The 19,757-nt window shown below is 37.0% G+C and overlaps 1 protein-coding gene across 3 annotated transcripts in view; it reads left to right on the top strand.

Annotated features, from left to right (window-relative positions):
- The window catches only part of PLA2G4A (phospholipase A2 group IVA), a 160,975-nt gene that overhangs the window by 7,345 nt on the left and 133,873 nt on the right, over nucleotides 1–19,757 (top strand). For all 3 annotated transcript variants that reach the window (XM_060142140.1, XM_060142141.1, XM_060142142.1), the window contains exon 2: nucleotides 16,482–16,584. In XM_060142140.1, coding sequence (XP_059998123.1) covers nucleotides 16,552–16,584 — 33 coding nt within the window. In that variant the 5' untranslated portion in view covers nucleotides 16,482–16,551. The remainder of the gene's footprint in view (nucleotides 1–16,481; nucleotides 16,585–19,757) is intronic.

Below are 19,757 nucleotides of genomic sequence, written 5' to 3'. Positions count from 1 at the left end.
TTCTCACAGCAAATTTAAATTCTAATTTAAAGAGATTTCTTAGTTAATTAAAAATTTAGTTGCAAAATATTAAGATGGTTGCTTATAATCTGCTGCTTGGTACTTATTTTTTGAGGTAGTGACAATCAGGGATTTATATTTAAAATATATAAAATTCCACAATGTTTATATGAGATTTTTTTTTCTTATCCTTATCACTGACGATCCCTCTGTTAATGAAAAGCAATAAAAGAATCAGTTTTGTGAAACTCATTCAGTGTTTGCAGAAAATTTTACTATCTGCTTAAATTATGTGTTAAATTGACAAGTTGGCTTGGTTGATTAATACCTTATGAGCTATTGTCACAATGAAAAGAACATTCTTGTACGAATTACAATTTTCTGTGAAGAAAAGAATTTCTAGATACTATTTCATGAATATATGTAGCATGCCTAGGAAAAGAGTAGGAAAAATGTACCTTTTTAAATACTTAGAAAAAGAAGAGGTATTAGAAGCAATTTAGATAGTCTGTACTCTGTTTCACTTAAGAATTTTACCTGTTGGATCAAGAAAAAAAAAGGCAGATGCTAATATAATCCAGGAATTTTTGATCACTGGGCTATGTGCATTTATTCCTTCAGCAGTTCAGTACGTTTTAATTAATACTACATGCTAGGCACTGTCCTACATTTAGGGCATACATGGGTGAATAGAGAGTTAATTCCCTCTTGGAGGAGAGAGATGATAATTAAGCAAATAATAAATAATAAAAGAAGCAAATGGACTTTAATAGTACAGGCTAACCTGGGGAGGTGAAGGATGGAAAGGTTTCCCTGCGAGGTAAAATTTAAGCCGAGATGTGAGGGATGAGAAGCCAGGTGTGGGAGGTGCCTAGAGTGAGGGTAGTGTGGCTCAGATGGGGGCTCCAGGCAGAGAACAGCATTTGTAAATGAGCCTGCAAAGGAACAACCAAGATATCAGATGGAAAACCAGTAGTTAGGATGATGTCACGGGAACAAAGGAGGGAAAGTGCTTCCAGAGAAACAGAGGATAGGAAAGTGATGACCATATTTGAAAACTTGGAGGTCATTAGTGGTCTTTTTTTTTTTTTTAATATTTATTTATTTGGCTGCGCCAGGTCTTAGTTGCGACATGCGGGATCTAGTTCCCTGACCAGGGATCAAACCTGGGCCCCCTGCGTTGGGAGCACGGAGTCTTAACCACTGGACCACCAGGGAAGTCCCTCATTAGTGGTCTTGATAAGAGCAGTTCCAGTGGAGTGATGGGGACTCAGTGAGATGGCAGAAGGGATAGGAGTGGAGGACTCTGAGGACATGGATAGGTACAGTGGGAACAAATGGCCCTTTAGAGAAATCTGTCAGTGAAACCCAGCATAAAAATGGAGACATGAGGGAAAAGGAATATGGAGTTATGGGAGACTGTAACAAAGCTAGCCAATCAGATTTTCCAGTAGAAGGTAAAGGTTGATGATTCAGAAAAGGAAGGCATGGCCATCAGAGGGAAGTACTTGAAGAAGATAGAGGGATTTTGCGTCTAGAGAGCCATGTGTGGGGCTAGGTCCGCAACACAAGGAGGAGCTCTGCCTCCTTCGTGACAGGGAGAAGGAGAACCCAAGTGCCTGGGCAGAGGAGTTTGCAGATTTGCTGGTGGGAAAATGGGAACTTCCCCCTGGTGCCTTCTGTTTTCTCAGTGAAGGGAGATGAGGTCACAGCCAATAGTGAGGGTGAGGTGAGGCAAGAGACTTGAGGGGGAGAGGAAAGTCTTTCTAGCGTGGGACTTCAAGGGCACCAGGAAAACTTAGAAAGGCGTTGTGTAGTGGTGAGAGCCTCTTTGAGTTCTGAGAATGTAAACCTAAGATTAAAAACCAGTCTGCCAGGTTAGGTCGTTTTTCTCCAGCTATGTTTAAATGCTAGGAGCAAACCCAGAGAAGCCAGAATGGTTGAGTTTTGTTAGAGTGGGTTTTTTTTTTTTTTTTGAGTGTGAGTTTCTAAAGAAAGAAAATCTGGAAATCCTTAAAATGAACAACCAATACACTAAGCAAACAAAACAAAACACCTAAAACAAAAATGCGTAGAAATTCATGAACTTGTAGAATACAGATCTTTTTATCTAGGGTAATTATTAACTAGTAAGGAACAGTCACAAATTGGCTTGATTTCCAACATTTAGTCGGCAGGGATTCAGTCTTTGTTCCTTTCAAACTCTTGGTTTCCTTGCCTAGCCAACTGCTAGGCCCAGTTCTACACTTCAGCGAATCTCAATGCCTTTACCTGTTCTAGGAGCCATCATGCTAGGCTCCGTTTCCTTCTTAGTTGCTAGAATTGTTTTCAGTTCTGAATGTTTAACCGTGGCCTTGCCTGCCTTTCTTGGATATCTAGCTAAGTTCTTGTGTAGAGTTTATATCTTACCCCTCAACTTTGCCTACTTCTGCACTAAGGCCACCTTGGTGCTCCCTGAAAGACAGTGCTTTGTAGACCTGGAATCATTACAACTCTGCAGTGTAAAGAGGGTTGAGACATTCAGTAGTAATAATCAACCATCGAAAAAGAGGGTCTTTCTTTTACAGCTCTGTTAGCAGGATGTTCTTTCTTCAACCTGACAAAAATCCTTCATTTTGCAACTAAAAGTCATTTCCTTCTTTTTTTTTCAATCTTTAGAGTTTTAGAGAACAGCTGGTTATCATAATCACCATAATCAAACTGATATTTTTTTTAAGAACTAAAACAATTTCATTGAAATACGGACTCTCGTTATTTCCTTGAAGTTTAAAAAAATCTTGTTTCAATAAATTTTTAATTCATTAGCCATTTCTCATAAATCCTTCTCTTGAAGTGCTTTAGTTTTACACTGTTGATGGCCAGGTGCTTCCATGAATGGAAGCAGTGAGTCTGTGTGGGTCAGGCTGGGCAGGGAGGTGGGGAGGACAGATGCACTTGAATTTGCTTCTGGCTCATATGTTTCCCAGATGCACTGCTTGGCACTCAGGAGATGCCTCTTTGTCCTCCTTCCCTCCCTACCTCAATAAGACATGTCTATCATGTGTTGGAAAGTCATCCTACACTTTATTCCTGGTTCTGCCCATATTTCCTTAGGCTGTGGTATAGATATAGTTATGGAACTTCTTCCTGTCCAAAATGAAGGGGAGAGTGTAACATTGCTTTTGTTAATTTCATATTTTTACAAAACCCATTGAGGCATTATATCTCATCAGCAGAAGCTCAACTGAAACATTCTTACAGATTTTATTAATATCCTTGGCACTGTTCTCCATTGTTGATCAAAGGTTGAGGAAATGTATATTTCACAATTTGGAGCAAATGAGTATTTCTAGTTCATTTCAACCTGTGTTTATTATATGTAACACCTAAATATTCAGGTTGGGCTTACATGTTTATTATGGTGCTAGCAGAGTACAAAAATAACAGTTTTCTATTGCTTTACCCTTTATAGTGCTGAAAGTTATTCTGTCTTAAAAAATTTTACATTGAACTTTAGACTTGCATAGATGTACTCCACAGAAGTAGAGAGAGAAAACCCTTCAATGCATACATTGAGACCATTTAAGAGGTCTACTACACTGCATAGATTCCATGTATTTCAATATAATTGGTTTCCTTTGTAATCCAGAGTTTTTATTTTAAGAACTTTATAGTGTCAGACTATATCATGGGGTCTGTAGGCTTCACCAGACTGCCAAAGGGATTCAAGGCATAAAACATATTAAGAACTCCTGAGAATTTCCCCTCAAATGCATACTTTCTATGTACAGAGTTCTTAATCCTGCAAAAGATTGAATTGCCTGTTTATTTCAAAAGTGAATTGCCATTCATAGTGTCTAGAAGCACGTTTCTAAAACTTCTTACAACCTGAAAAAAGAATGATGAACTTGAATTCCTATTGTACGTTACACAATCCAGGACTTGTAGAATACTCGTGTCATGGTTAGTGGTTTAACTTCCCAGTAACCCATGAGATGGGTGGGTGTACAGTGCCTCTGATCTTCCACAACTCCTGCTATTTTTTTCTGTCATTTTTTTCCACTTCAAGATCATAGTCAACATCCATATTTTAGTTACAAGATAAACCTCATGGGCTGCTTGAAATAGTTATCGTGTTAGTTGAGAAGTAAAACAACTTCAAAATGTTATAACTCATCCAGTAATAAACTGTCTCTCATGCAACATTTAAGCCAGCATGACGGTTTTCCTGGGGGTTTTCCCTGGACTGTTTTCTTTAGAAAAAGATACGGCTTTCCCTGCTGTGGCAATCTTGGGTACGTCATAAAAAGAGGCAGCAATTAAGGAGGGAGTGGAACCCTCAACAAAACACAAATACTCCCTAGGGGAGCATATTTGCAAACCGTCTGGTCTGGAGAGAGAAAGTTGTAGAAGTAAATGCACTTTTCAAAGCCGATTCCTTTTCCTGGCATTTTGTGCCACATTGTTAGGTATATTTCAAAAGCGTTAACACTGATACCTCTCCATTATCAGTTTCTTTTAAGTAGAAGGTAAAACATTTTCCATTTTCTGAAAATGAGCATAGTAAACACTTGTCAATGTGGTATTATTCCTTAGTGGTCTGTGTGGGAAGAGGAATTTTTAAAAACAATCCATGTTGCATTTGTAAGTCAACATCTTATAACTATGATTCACATCTAGAAAAATCTAAAAGATGAAAATGATTCTTTTTAAGCTTTATTTGACCAATCACAGAGGGAAATTCAGTTGTTCATTTCCTTCAGATTCATATCTTGAGCCTACTTCACACCACGAGACAATAACTTGGCCATTTAAAATATTGGTCAAACTAAATTGTATACAAATGCTCTTTTAATTTTCGCTAAATTCCCTTTTGAGCCTGAGTATGCTTGGTTGGGGATGGCGGTGGGGAGAGGAGAGGGTGTAAAGAAAGGGCACCGGCTTGAGAGTGGCGAGAGGAGTTCAGCTGTTTCCCTAACTGGGTGAACTCTCTAGGTTTGTTTATATCTTTAGACCTCAGCTTACAAATTTGCACAAGGTCTGTCTAGGTGGTGATTATGACTGTTTCTTCCAATTCCAAAATTTTCTGACCTTAAAATACAGCCAGAGTGGCTGCTTGTTTTTGGCCACTGAAGAGGTGAAACAATGGAAAATAACAGCGAACTGGAAGGTCAGAGAAAGAAAACCAGAAAACTGGCTCTGGAGTGAGGAGACATTCTTGCTTCATCTGTAATGCAGCGTGTGAAACTGGGCCAGCCAGTTTTCTGGCCCTTAAAATAGTCAGGTTTATCTGGATTTGTACTTCCCAATTGTGAAGTGGTAAAACAAATTACATTATGCATTGTGTTTCATTTATGTACTCTGTGTGTGTGTGTGTGTGTGTGTGTTTGTGTGCACTTTCAAAATAACCAGATGAGGATGAGGGAGGCTGGTCCATCTAAATAATGCTGTGCTCTCTCTTCTTTATCTCCTCCCAATCCTAGTTTAGGTGCTTGTTGTATGATATCTGGACTCCTCTGGCTGGTTGCCCCTCCCTCCTCAAATGCCACCTTTCTCCATTAACAACTGTATGCATCTTTGTTTAACTGTTATATTTATATTATTGAACTGTGTTATAGACTGAATTGTGCCCCTCCCCATTCACATATTAAAGTCCGAACCCCCCAGTCCCTGAGAATGTGACTGTATTTGGAGATCAGGCCCTTAGGATGGGCCCTCATCCAGTTGACTGGTGTGGTTATAACAAGAGGAAATTTGGACACCCTAAGAGACACTAGGGGAGCATGGGTACAGAGGAAAGACCATGTGAGGATTCAGGGAGAAGGTAGCATCTTCAAGCCAAGAAGAAAGACCTCAAAAGAAACCAAACCTACTGGACACTTTGATCTTAGCCTTCTGGCCTCTAGAACTGTCAGAAAATATTTCTGTTGTTTAAGCCATGTAGGTTGTGGTGTTTAATTATAGTAGCCCTGGCAAACTAATACAAAGTGTCACTTCCACCCTGTCCCCTCTCTCTTCCTGTCCTTTAGAGGCTTTTGTAGAATGGCAGAATGATGTAGAAAGAAAATCTAGTATGAGTCAGAGGGTCAGGATTCTAGGGCCAACTCAACATTTGTCACCCAGGGGAACGTTGCTTAGTCTTTCTGGGAGACAATATTCCTTGTAAAGTGTAAGTAAGGGGGACCATCTGCCTCAGTTTGAGTTCTCAGTGATTTTTAGACAAATCACTCATGCTTTATCTCTAAAATAGCAATAATAATCCCTCTCTTATTATGAAGACAAAACAAGACGGCGTATATAAATCACTTAGCGCAATAACACTGGCATCTGGGAAGTGCATAATGTGAACTTTTGAAATTAAGCATTCAGATTAGTAATTGCTGAGATATCTTCCAGCTTGTCATTCCAGGTTCTATAATTACGCTCTACTTCCCCTTGATTATTTCTCAACCCCAAACCTCATCTGTGGTCTAATCAGCTTTCCCCAGTAATCCATATACATTCCAAGTTTGTTGATTCATCCTTTAGTAAATGGTAATTGGGGATCACTCGGGGCCCAACAAGAATACAGGGAGAAGGAGACAGAACTTCCCTCTTGTTGTTCACAGCTAGAGGAGACATACCCTCTAAATAATGGTGATAGAGTACATAACACTGCGGTAGGAGATATCAAGGAGAAATATAAGGGTCCTAACCATGTAGATAAAGAGATGGTTTACTTCAGAGAGTGAGTTTATACAGAATGCTGAGGGACAGGAAGAGACTATTCTGCACAGAAGGTGTGTGGGGGAGGGAGTTCCCTGGTGGTCCAGTGGTTAGGACTCTGCGCTTTCACTGCCAAGATCTGGGTTCGATTCCTGGTCCAGGAACTAAAATCCCACAGGTCGCACGCAGCGCGGCCAAAAAAAAAAAGGTATGTGGGAGAGAGGTAAGGAGGGTTTTGGGTGGCTGGGTGCCACCGGTGAGAGCCTGAGATGCGATGGGGCATCTCCACTGTGGCTGCAGCTCATGGCCTTCTCCTAGAGCGCATGTTTCTACCCCCATTTCTAGACATCTCGGCCCTTTTGTGGTTTCAAATATCAGCTCAGGTATTTGCCTTTTCTAGCAAGCCTTGTTTATTTTAAACCAATTGAATCTTTCTCTGCTCTGAAACTCCAGTAGATATTCCATACATATTTGTCAGGTTAAATAATGAACTTTCAATAATACAAATTTGAGAGATGAAGAAGCAGTGTCAGTGACCTAGGAATAAAAGCAGAGTAGAAAAATTCAATTCAAAAGGAATAGTGTGGATGGACATCAGTGAGGGACCAGGCGTCTCACTGTGGGACCTGAGAGTCATGTACCATACTCTTGGGTTCCTGGCTTGAGAAATAGACCCAGTTCATTAATCTTTGCCTTTATATCTGGTGGCATGCTTGTCTATTTCCTTGGGAACAGGGCAGTTCTCTTAACAGGTTTTCTGTACTAAACTTAGGGTACAGCCTGAGAGACAGTTCTAATATAAAGCAGCTCATGTATTTAATTCTTATTGTTTCTTCATTCCTCTGTGCCTGTGGATGATATCAAACTCTTTGCTTAGCCTAGGTTTAAGAATTTAAAACTTTATTAATGCCCTAGTAACTTTAGTAATGCCTTGGTATAGATGAATGATGATGATGGAAACAATAATGCACTTCATGCCTTCACGCTTTTAGAACATTCTTCTATATCCAGAATAATGGAGAAAGCTTTGAATTTTGAAGCAGATAAATCAGAGCCATATATATATAATTCAATGGATCAGAAACAGCAGGACTTTTTAATCTCTATTAAAACTCATTGTTGAATATGATAAAGTACACAGTCTTTATAAAATGTGCTCAACAAATTTACCTACTTGAATTTCTTAGAAATCTCCGTAGAACCAAATAAGTCTCAGGAATTTGGGGGAAAGCATCAGTTTCCCAAAAAACAATAACAAATGATGATTTTGTATATTTATGGCCCACTAGGTACTATGCTTAATAATTGACATACTTGTTCTCATTTCATCCTCCCACTGCCTGTGTGAGGTGTGGGGACCATTTCCCCTATTTTATAGGTAAAGAAGCAATCGTAATTGTTTTGGGGCTCCATGAACTGCACCCATATAAGATAGCAAACTTAACTGGTCAATGTTGTGTGTGTTCTGATGCTCCATCCATTATCTGTTCCCCATCTCTCTCCCTCTCTTCAGGCTTTCCTATTCCCTAAGACACAACAATATTGAAATTAGGCCCTACAGTGGTCTTTAAGTGTTCAGGTGAAAGGAAAAGTCATGTGTCTCTCATTTTAAATCAAAAACTAGAAATAAGTTTAAACTTAGTGAGGAAGGCATGTTGAAAGTTGACATCAGTCAAAAGCTAGGCCTCTTGTACCAAACAGTTAGCTAAGTTGTAAATGCAAAGGAAAAGTTCTTGAGGAAATTAAAATGCTACTCTAGTGAACACATGAATGATAAGAAAGTGAAGCAGCCTTATTGCTGATATGGAGAAAGTTTTAGTGGAATGGATAGAAGATCCAACCAGCCACATTTCCTTCAGCCAAACCCTAATCCTGAGCAAGGCTCTAACTCTCTTCAAGTCTATGAAGACTGAGAGAAGTGAGAAAGTTGCAGAAGAAAAGTTTGAGTCTAGCAGAAGTTGTTTCATGAGGTTTCAGGAAAGAAGCCATCTCTAAAACGTCAAAGTGCAAGGTGAAGCAGCAAATGCTGATGTAGAAGCTGCAGCAGGTTATCCAGAGGATCTAGCTGAGATCATTCATGAAGGTGGCTACACCAAACAACTGATTTTCAATGGAGGTGAAACAACATTCTAATGGAGGAAGATGCTATCTAGGATTTTCATAGCTAGGGAGGAGAAGTCAATGCCTGGCTTCAAAGTTTCAAAGGATAGGCTGATTTTATTGTTAGGGGCTAATGCATCTGGTGACTTTAAGTTGAAGCCAGTGCTCACTTACCATTCTGAAAATCTCAGGGCCCTTAAGAATTATGCTGAATCTACTCTGCCTGTACTCTATAAATGGAAACACAAAGCCTGTGTGACAGCATATCTGTTTAGAACATGATTTACTGAATATTTTAAGCCTATTGTTGAGACCTACTTCTCAAAAAAAGGATGCCTTTCAAAATATTACTACTTCTCACTGACAATGCACGTGGTCACCCAAGAGCTCTGACAGAGATGTGCAATGAAATTAATGTTGTTTTTATGCCTGTTGACACAACATCAATTCATTTGACTTTCAAGGCTTATTCTTTAAGGAGTACACATTTTTGTAAGGCTATAGCTGCCATAGATAGTGATTCCTCTGATTGATCTGGGCAAAGGCAATGGAAAACTTTCTGGAAAGGATTCACCATTCTAGATTCCATGAAGAACATTTGTGATTCATGGGAAGAGGTCACAATATCAACATTAAAGGAAGTTTATAAGAAGTTGATTCTAACCTTCATGGATGACTTTTAGGAGTTCAAGATTTCAGTGGAGGAAGTAACTGCAGATGTGGTGGAAATAACAGGAGAACTAGAATTAGAAGTGGAGCCTGAAGATGTGACTGAATTTCGGCAATCTCATGATAAAACTTGAAAGGATGAGGAGTTGCTTCTTATGGATGAGCAAAGAAAGTGGTTTCTTGAGATTGAATCTACTCCTGGTGAAGATGCTATGAAGATTGTTGAAATGACAGTAAAAAGTTTAAAACATTACATAAACTTAGTTGATAAAGCAGTAGCAGGGTTTGAGAGGATTGACTCAAATTTCATTTTGTTTTAATATTTATTTATTTAATTTTTTGGAGGGGGCTGTGTCGGGTCTTAGTTGTGGCACGCAGGCTCAGTAGTTGCAGCATGCAGGCTCTGTAGTTGTGGTGCATGGGCTTTCTAGTTGTGGCCTGTGTGCTTAGTAGTTGCAGTGCATGGGCTTGGTGGCCCCACGGCATGTGGGATCTTAGTTCCCCAACCAGGGATCGAACCCATGTTCCCTGCACTGGAAGGCTGATTCTTAACCACTGGACCACCAGGGAGGTCCCTTGACTCCAATTTTGAAAGAAGTTATACTGTGGGTAAAATGTTCTCAAACAGCATTGCATGCCCTAGAGAAATTCTTCTTGTAAAGAAGAGTCAGTTGATGCAGTAAACTTCATCGTTGTCTCATTTTAAGAAATTGCTACACACACAAAAAAGAAATTGCCCCAACCTTCAGAAACCACCATCCTGATCAGTCAGCAGCCATCAACATCGAGGCCAGACCCTCCACCAGCAAAAGATTATTATTCGCTAAAGGCTGAGATGATGGTTAGCCATAAAGTATTTTAAATTAAGGTTTGTACATTGTTCTTTTGTATACAATGCTACTGCACACTCAGTAGACTACATTACAATGTAAACATAACTTTTAAATGCACTGGAAAACCAAAAAATTTTTGTGACTTGGTTTATTGAGATATTTGCTTTGTTGTGGTGGTCTGGAACCAAACCTGCAATATCTCTGTGGTATACTTGTGATAACCTCTTATTTTCCTGTTGTCGTGTAACTCTAGGCAGGGAAAGAGAATGACAAAACACTCTAGTCTGTGTTTTGTTTTTTTGTTTTTTTTTCACCTTTCCCAGAGAAGTCCATCTTGCCCTGACAACATGACTAACAGGGTTTTGGACAGACCACACAATATGAAGCATTCACTGAAAGTCAACAGTTGCATTGCACAGGCAAGTGTGTGTTGAAAAGTGTATCTGCATTTCCCTTTCATTAGTGTTCAGGAAGTTTCTAATTACAGGGCAGCCAAGGAAAAAAAAAGAAATTATGAGCTTCATATCTCTTGCTTCAGACTTAAAAGACTGTATACTCACAAAGACTGGTTATTCAGCTTAGTTATAAAAAACAAAAAAACCCAAAACTGCTGTTTTATGAGTATTCATTCATGATATCATTCATGATACATCATTCATGATAGTGGTTATGCAAATTAGTTGCAATAATGTTTCCAGGCTAAGCTAGTTGTTTGGGGAAAGATATTTTCCTGGTATTTAATGTGGCTAGGTGGACAGAAATGCCTTAATTTCACAGAACCTAAAATACCTACTGTTACTATTAACAGTTTAGGGGGAAAAAGGATGAATGGGTGCCTATTTGTAACTGGGACTGAAAATGTCATCACTGTCTGGCAATAATGACCAATGATTTTATTCTGAAGAAAGTGAACCTTACCCAGTAATTTTCCCATATGACTCCTTTGTTACTTCTTTTGAACATAACTTTGGAATGAAAATTGTACATATAAATTACATCTATCCTTGTGTATTGGACTTTTAAACTAATTTTTTATTTTGAAATAATTTAAGGTAAGAAATTGCAAAAATATGGAACTTCCCTGGCGGTCCAGTGGTTAAGACTTTGCCTTCCAATGTGGGGGGTGTGGGTTTGACTTCTGGTCAGTGAGCTGAGATCCCACATGCCTCACAGCCAAAAAACCAAAACACAAAACAGAAGCAATATTGTAACAAATTTAATAAAGACTTTAAAAAAATGGTCCACATCAAAGAAAAATTGCAAAAAAACTTCCATATATTCTTTACCCAGATTTCCCAAATATAATATCTTGAATGGCCATAGTTCATTATCAAAACCAGGAAACTGACATTGATAGAATGATATTAACTACAAACCTTATTTGGATTTTATTAGTCTTTTGTATGTATTAGATTTTATCGAGCCTGACAACCTCTGCCTTTTGATTGGAGAGTAAAATTCATTCACATTTAATATTATAGTTATCTGCAGTGGTTATGTTCCAAAGACTCCTGGTGGATGCCTGAAATCTCAGGTATGCTGTATCCTACATATATTATGTTTTTTCTTATTCATACCTATGATAAAGTTTAATTTATAAATTAGGCACAGTAAGAGTTTACCAACAATAATTAATAATAAAATAGAACAATTATAGCAATATATGTAATGAAAGTTATATGAATTTGGTCTCTCTCAAAGTATTTTATGGTACAAATTTAATACCTTTTCCACCTTAGCTAAGCACCTATCGGCACTGTAGCAGTAACGTTTGCAGTTTGAGGTGTGACAGCAAAACTAGCACGGATTTCTTTTTTCTTCTTCACAGTTTCACAGATAAAAGATTCCTTCCTACTGTAGATCTTAGCACCCTCAGCATACAATTTTTTTTTTCTTTCCTTAAGTTGAGAACATTCACCTTTTCATTTATAGGAAGCACTTTACAGTTTCTCTTTGGCATATCTGAATTGCCAGCATCACTGCTCTTGTGCTTTGGGACCATTATTAAGTGAAATAAGGGTTACTTGAATTCAAACACTGAGATACTGCAACAGTCAGTTTTATAACCAGGATGGCTACTAAGTGGCTAATGGGTAGAATACTTTGGACAAAGGGATGATTCATGTTTCGGGTGGGATGGAGCAGGATATTATGAGATTTCATCGTGTTGCTCAGAACAGTGCAAAATTTTAAACTTATGAATTATTTCTGGAATTTTCCACTTAATATTTTTGGACTTCAGTTGACCACAGGTAACTGAAACTTTGGAAAGGGAAACAGCAGATAAGAAGGGACTACTATATTATAGTTATGGTTGGATTTCCCTCTGCCATTTTGCTTTCTGTTTTCTATATGTCTCATTTCTTTTTTTGTTCCTCTGTTCCTTGTGTTAAGTTGGTATCTTCTAGCAGACCATTTTAGTTCCTTTGTTGATGTTTTAATATATTTTATGTTTAATATATTTTTGAGTGATTTTCCTAGTGGTTACTCTAGGAATTATTTCTAGGTGCACCTTAATTTATTACAATCTACTTTATGCAAATAATAATTCCAGTAAAATATAGAAACTTTGCTCTAACATAGTTCCAATCCCTCCCCACTCCTTTGTGCTGTTATTATCATATATATTAATTCTATATATGTTGTAAACCCAACAATATAGTATTGTAATTTATTGCTTTACATATTCCTTTTCTTTTAAAGAAGATTAAGAAGAAAAGAGAAAAATTGTATTTATAAAATATTTTATATTGATGTATTTATTTACAATTTCTTTCTTCCTACGGATTCAATTACCATCTTGTGTTCTTTCCTTACTCTGTTATAGCCCCAATTTCTTCCCCTCTTTTGTACTATTATTTTCATATATATTACATCTTTAAGTCCAACAACACAATTTTATTATTATTTTATGTAATTGACTTCTAAATCAGTTAAGAGAAGAGAAAAAATATATGTATTTATACCATCATTTAAAATTTTCTATATACTTACCTGTATCAGTGCTCTCTATTTCTTTGTGTGGATTTGAGTTACTATCTGGTGTCACTTCCTTTCAACCTGAATGTTTTCCACTATTTCTTGTAATGCATATCTCCTAGCAAAAAAAATTATCTCAGTCTGTATTGATGTGGGAATGTCTTTTTTTTCTTCTTTTCTTGAAGGATAATTTTATTGGATATAGTATCCTTGGTTGACAGTTTTATTCTTTCAGCACTTTGAATATGTCGTCCAGTTGCCTTCAAGCTCCATTGATGAGAAGTCATCTATTAATCTTATTTTGGTTACCTTGTACATGATGAACCTTTTTTCTTCTGTAACTTCCAAGATTTTATTTTTGTCTTGGATACTCAACAGATAGAACTCAACACATAGAATATGTCTAGGTTTGGATCTCTTTGTATTTTTCCCATTTGGAACTGGTTGAGCTTTTCAACATGTTTTTAATCAAATTTGGGAAATTTTCAGCCATTATTTCTTCAAATATTTTTTCTTTCCTTTTTTTCTCTCCCCTCTGAGATTCCACTTGCATATACATTAGTGTGGTTGATGTTGTCCCCAGTCTTTGAGGCTTTGTTCATTTTTCTTCATTATTTTAATTTTATTTTTCTGTTCTTCAGATTGAATAATCTCTATTGAGGCACCTTTCAATTCACTGATTCTTCTACAAGCTCACATCTGTTTATCCTCTCTAATAAATTTTTCAGTTATTTTTAAAATTAATTAATTATTATTATTATTTTTTGGCTGCGTTGGGTCTTCGTTGCTGCGTGTGAGCTTTCTCTAGTTGAGGCCAGCGGGGGCTACTCTTCATTGCGGTGCGCGGGCTTCTCATTGCAGTGGCTTCTCTTGTTGCAGAGCACGGGCTCTAGGCGCATGGGCTTCGGTAGTTGTAGTACACGGGCTCAGTAGTTGTGTCTCGTGGGCTCTAGAGCACAGGCTCAGTAGTTGTGGTGCATGGACTTAGTTGCTCTGCGGCATGTGGGATCTTCCCCAACCAAGGCTCGAACCTGTGTCTCCTGCATTGGCAGGCAGATTCTTAACCACTGTGCCACCAGGGAAGTCCTCAGTTATGTTTTAACTCCAGATTTTCCATTTGGTTATTTTTTCTAATGTCTGTATTTCTTTATTGCTATTTTCTATTTGATATGTTATTGCAACATACTTTCCTTTAGTTCATGCTTTCCTTTAGTTCTGTGAACGTATAACAGATGCTGTGAAATATTTCTTAAGTTCATAATCTGGGGTCCTTCAGAGATAGTTATTATTGACTGCTTTTTTCCCTGTGTGTGGCTCATGAGGTCACAATTTCCTGTTTTTCTTTTTTGTTTCTAGTGGTTGTTGTTGCTGAAAACTGGGTATTTTAGATTATATATTATAGCAACTCATGGATTCTGATCCTTTCTCTGGGAAGTTTACTGTTGCTGTTTGTTTGTTTTAGTGACTTTCCTCTGCTCGTTCTATGGAGTCTTCCCCTACAATGTTCAGACTCTGTATCAGCTCAGTTATTTTCCATTCTTGTTTTTATTTTTAAGCTTAGTAAGGTAGGAAAAGAGATACCCCTGAATGGATTTAAAGAACAAAAGGATGTTGCTCTAGGATAAAGTGCCATGAGCGATGTTTTTAAATATCTGTTTGCCTTGTAGTTTCTAACCTAATAGACCTGGGCAGTTAGCTGTTGTACACATGCTTCCCGCTTTTGGCTTTAATATATAGAGAGCCTCTATCCAGGTCTTGATGCAGGATATGGTAGTGACAGTAGTAGTGGTGAATAGTTGGGTGGTAAACACAGGGGTTATGAATGGAGTTGCTAGAAATGAGAAGAGGAAATAAAGTTGCTGACACCAAACTTTGGGCTCCAGTAACAAACTTCCTCTAAACATTTTGAGTACTAGTCTTACACCTTCTGGAATTTCACTTATTCTGCTTTTTTTTTTTAATTAGAGAGTGATATTTAACATCCTTTGACGTTAAGGATAGTTAGGAATGAAAAAGAGAGACATCAAAAGAGAGTGTCAGTGCTAGTCTGTGAATTTCCTTCATACATAAACCTGACATAATGTAATATCCATCCATCCATCCACCCATCTATCCAACAAATATTTATCCTGAACCTACTATATTTTTAGGCATAGCGCTAGGCAGTAGGGATGGATAACTCTTTGAACAAGATAAATGTGGTCACCAACTTTATGCATCTTTAATTCTCTCAGGAAAGGCAGACATTGTATAAGTGGAATGAAAGGCTTGAAAGAGAAGTACAAGGTATAAATGGAACCAGTAACAGGCAGACCAAACGTATTCTGAAGGTCATGGAAGGCTTCTCTGTCAAGGTGACATTTAAGCTGTGTCCTGGAGAATAGGTGAGCTATATCTAGTGAACAGTTGCCTACAAGGCTCTACATGATCTGTCCATGACTATTATTTCCAAACTCATCATAAGCCATTTTCACTCTTGCTCACCATTCACCAGCCACTTGTCTTCTCTCAGTTCCTCAAATTGCCCGCCTGGAACACTATATTCTAAATTCATTCCGCCTCACCTTCTATAGTTAGCTCCTTTCCAGAGATCAGGTCTCAGGTTATTCTCTAGTTCCACTTTTTGCTTGTTTCCATCATTTTGTACAGCACTGTTTCTAATTGTTTAATATTTCATTTAGCTGCTTTCAAGTTAAACTGGTACTTCAGAATGAACAAACATTTCTTTTAAAACATCAGCATTAAAATTGAAATTTAACATGAATATGTTTTTAAAATTCTTAACAAATAGCTAAAGTGAAAAATGTTCCTTTTTTATTGTGAATTTGTGTAATACTGATCCAGTTAAGAAAACAAACAGTGGCATGTGGTTTTTTAATTATAAATAGTACAAAAACAATTTTAATTTTCTGTAATTTCAATATATTTCTCATGAAATACTTGGCAAATGCAAAAAAAAAAATCCTGGAGTTTCCCAATAATTACTCGCAGAATAAATTTGAACAAAGAAATATGGAAATTAAGAAGTACTATCAGAATATGTTTATCCTTTCCTAAATTATGTGAGTATACCCATGCATATAAACAATTAAGGAGCTCAATCTAACTGGTCCCCTTGGGTAGAGTTTTACTTCCTAAGGTTCACACCCATTATCATCTAAATCTTGGGAATACATCCAAGAGAAGGCTTAACAATAAAGATTGTTTATTTTGTAGGTTTTAAAGAAGCTAGAGTGCCAGAGAAGACTTTTGAAGTGTGAAGAGATTTCCTGTAATTGAAATCAACATGTCATTTATAGATCCTTATCAGCACATTATAGTAAGTCATTTACTGTTTATATATTCTTCTGGGAGGGGGCAGACATACTTTTGTGCATGAGTATTGCTGATGTTGCTAGTAAAGTATAAAACTCTATGAAAAGCCTTGGACCTTTTATGAAAATCATATGAACTTAGTGTGTTTCAAATAAGGTAGAATCTGTAATAAAAGTAACTCATCTCCTCTTTTTATCACTGTAAGTTTACAGAAAAGAGGGACTTGGAGGGAAAAAATACCAAAATATATGTAACAGTATTGAACATTCATGGAACAGTAAAAAGTGTAGTTATCACTCAGCAATTATCAGCCTGCACACTTCACATGAATTGACAGAGAGAAGATAAAATAATTATTGAGTTAAGGGCTATATTTTGGTGTGCATTTTCAGAGCAATTAATTTTGTAAACTCTCCCTTAGTTAGATGTATTTAAGCAAACTCTTTTATAGGTGGGCAATTTTTATTTATTTATTTATTTATTTATTTTCTTTAGTCATATATTTGACTCTTGTTAATATTTTATTTGTTTTTTTCTCTCTTTACCTACTTATTTATTATTTGCTTAACCATGTGAAATTAAGTTGCATATTTCTTTTTTTTTTTTTTAAACATCTTTATTGGAGTATAATTGCTTTACAATGGTATGTTAGTTTCAGCTTCACAACAAAATGAATCAGTTATATATATACATATGTTCCCATATCTCTTCCCGCTTGCGTCTCCCTCCCTCCCACCCTCCCTATCCCACCCCTCCAGGCGGTCACAAAGCACTGAGCTGATCTCCCTGTGCTATGCGGCTGCTTCCCACTAGCTATCTACCTTACGTTTGGTAGTGTATATATGTCCATGCCTCTTTATCGCTTTGTCTATAGGTGGGCAATTTTTAATAAAAAGTTGAATAATTCAAATTTTGGTATGTAATTTTCCAAACTCCGTTGGAAGTGTACACTCTTTCTTCTGATCAAAAAAGCAGAGGAGAAAAATTTCTTTGCTGAATTTAACACTTGAGATCCAGTTAGATTTATATGGACTAGAAATAGTTTTTATGGATGTTAAGGAATAATACAAAGCCTCATTTTTATTCAGAATGAAACACTCTTCTCTTACCCTACAGCCCTTTCGAGCTGCCATCCTCTTTCTTTCCCTGCTTGGATAGCAAGGATTAATGTACTATAACTTTTTGTAGTTCTTTCTTCCATTCACAGCTTGAATCATTGAAAACTGGACTCAGGTTTTCCACTTTATGGAAAGGTCTCATCAAGGGCCTCTTTGGTGCTGAATCAAATGGATTCTTCAGGTCCCCTCCCCCATCCCCATCTCTGTTGGTCATTCTCCTCTTCTTAAAACTCCTTAAAAGTTTTTTTTTTTTTGCAAGCTTCTCTTAATGTTTGACTCCTTTTTTAAACTGAGACATAGCATATATAAAGTGCATACATTTTAATTGTTCAGCCTGATGGATTTTTACATGAAACCATGAAACCATCATACAGATAAAAATACACATTATAAGTACCCTAGAAGAGTTGTTCATGTCCCTTCCAGTCAATAAACTCCACAAAACTAACCAATATTTGTCTTCTGTTACCAAAGATCAGGTTTCCTGTTCTTGACCCTCATGTAGATGCCTGCATTCAACATTTTGTCTGCGAGATTCATTCATGTTATTGTGAGTAGCAGAATTCCACACTTCTACATTGCCTTGTAGTATCTCATTATCTGATACAGTATACCACAAACTATTTATCTAGTCTACTGATAACCCTCATGTCCTCACCGAATGATAATGGTACCTTTGCTAAATATCAGGCAACCATATATGTGTGGCTTGGTTTCTTTTCTTTTCTATTGGTCTATTAGTCTTTGTTTGCCCCAGTACCAATCTTTCTTAATGTCTATAGCTTTGAAATGTGTCTTTATATATGGTAGTGTGAATCCTCCAACTTTTTCTTCTTCAAGATTGTCTTGGCTTTTCTTAGGCCTCTGCACTTCCATATAGGTTTTGAAATCAATTTGTCAATATACACACACACACAAATACACACACACACAAATGCTGGGATTTTTATTAATACTGAAATTATTCTGTAGATGGATTAGGGGAGAGATGACATGATAGTAATATTGAATCTTCCAATCTATTTACAATCATGAAACTAATGTTAAACTAATGTTTCACTAGAAACTAAAAAGCTAACGTTGTATTTACATGGAAATACAAGTGTTTTTTATAGATCCAGTGAACTTACAGAATTTCTTTATTAATTCTAATAGTTTGAAGTTTTTTTAGATTTTCAACTTACACATTCCTGTTATCAGTGAATAATTCTAGTTTTCCTTCCACCGTTATGGTGTTCTGTAGATGAATTTTAAGGTAGGTGCAGATTAGTTTTTTCTTACCCTACCACCTCAAGAGAGATGGATAATTTCTATGACTCAGAGAATTCAATCAAAGTGTTCATTCTTAAACCTTAATATGAAATCTGGCACTTGAAACTGAGAAGGAAGATAAGGTTAAGGTGTATAGCCCTGAGCTTGAGATAAAGACCAATAATAATTCTAAATCTTAACATTTATACTTTCAATTCAGTTTATCTCCAAATCTATTTTAATATTTTTTTCTGAGCACTTATCACCATTTATTGAATGCCCATTGTGTACTACTCCCTGTCAGTAGGCACTGAGAAATCAAAATAATCCTTGAACTGAGCTTATGTCTAGCAGAAAAATAATTTATAATAACTTTAAGGGCTCTGATAGAAACAATGAAGATTACTTTGAGAATATACAACATGAATAACTAATAACAGGAATCCTTCTGGAATTCCTAAAGGAAGTGACATGGAAGCACAGACCTGAAGGTATAGTAAAAGTTAGGTGAAGAGAGAGAAAATGACTTTTCTGGATTGGGAAAAGCATATGTGAAGTAGTCTGGAGGTGAGAAAGTACATGTTGTAAGGAAATGAAAGAATTTCGGTATGGCTGGAGCATAACACATTTCAAAGAAATTATTATTTCAAATGACCTTCACTTTTCTGCCTAATATGACCAGGCCTTATTACTAACTGCTATGCAGGCCTCACATGTCTCATGTCAGATGGCCATATTAACAGGCCATTTAGTTTCTTTTTTTAACACCACAGAGCATGTTTAAAACCAAATTGCATCTGGATGTTTT

Source organism: Lagenorhynchus albirostris, chromosome 2, assembly GCF_949774975.1.
Source record: "Lagenorhynchus albirostris chromosome 2, mLagAlb1.1, whole genome shotgun sequence".
NCBI lineage: Eukaryota > Metazoa > Chordata > Mammalia > Artiodactyla > Delphinidae > Lagenorhynchus > Lagenorhynchus albirostris.
This window is presented reverse-complemented; position numbering and strand designations above follow the sequence as displayed.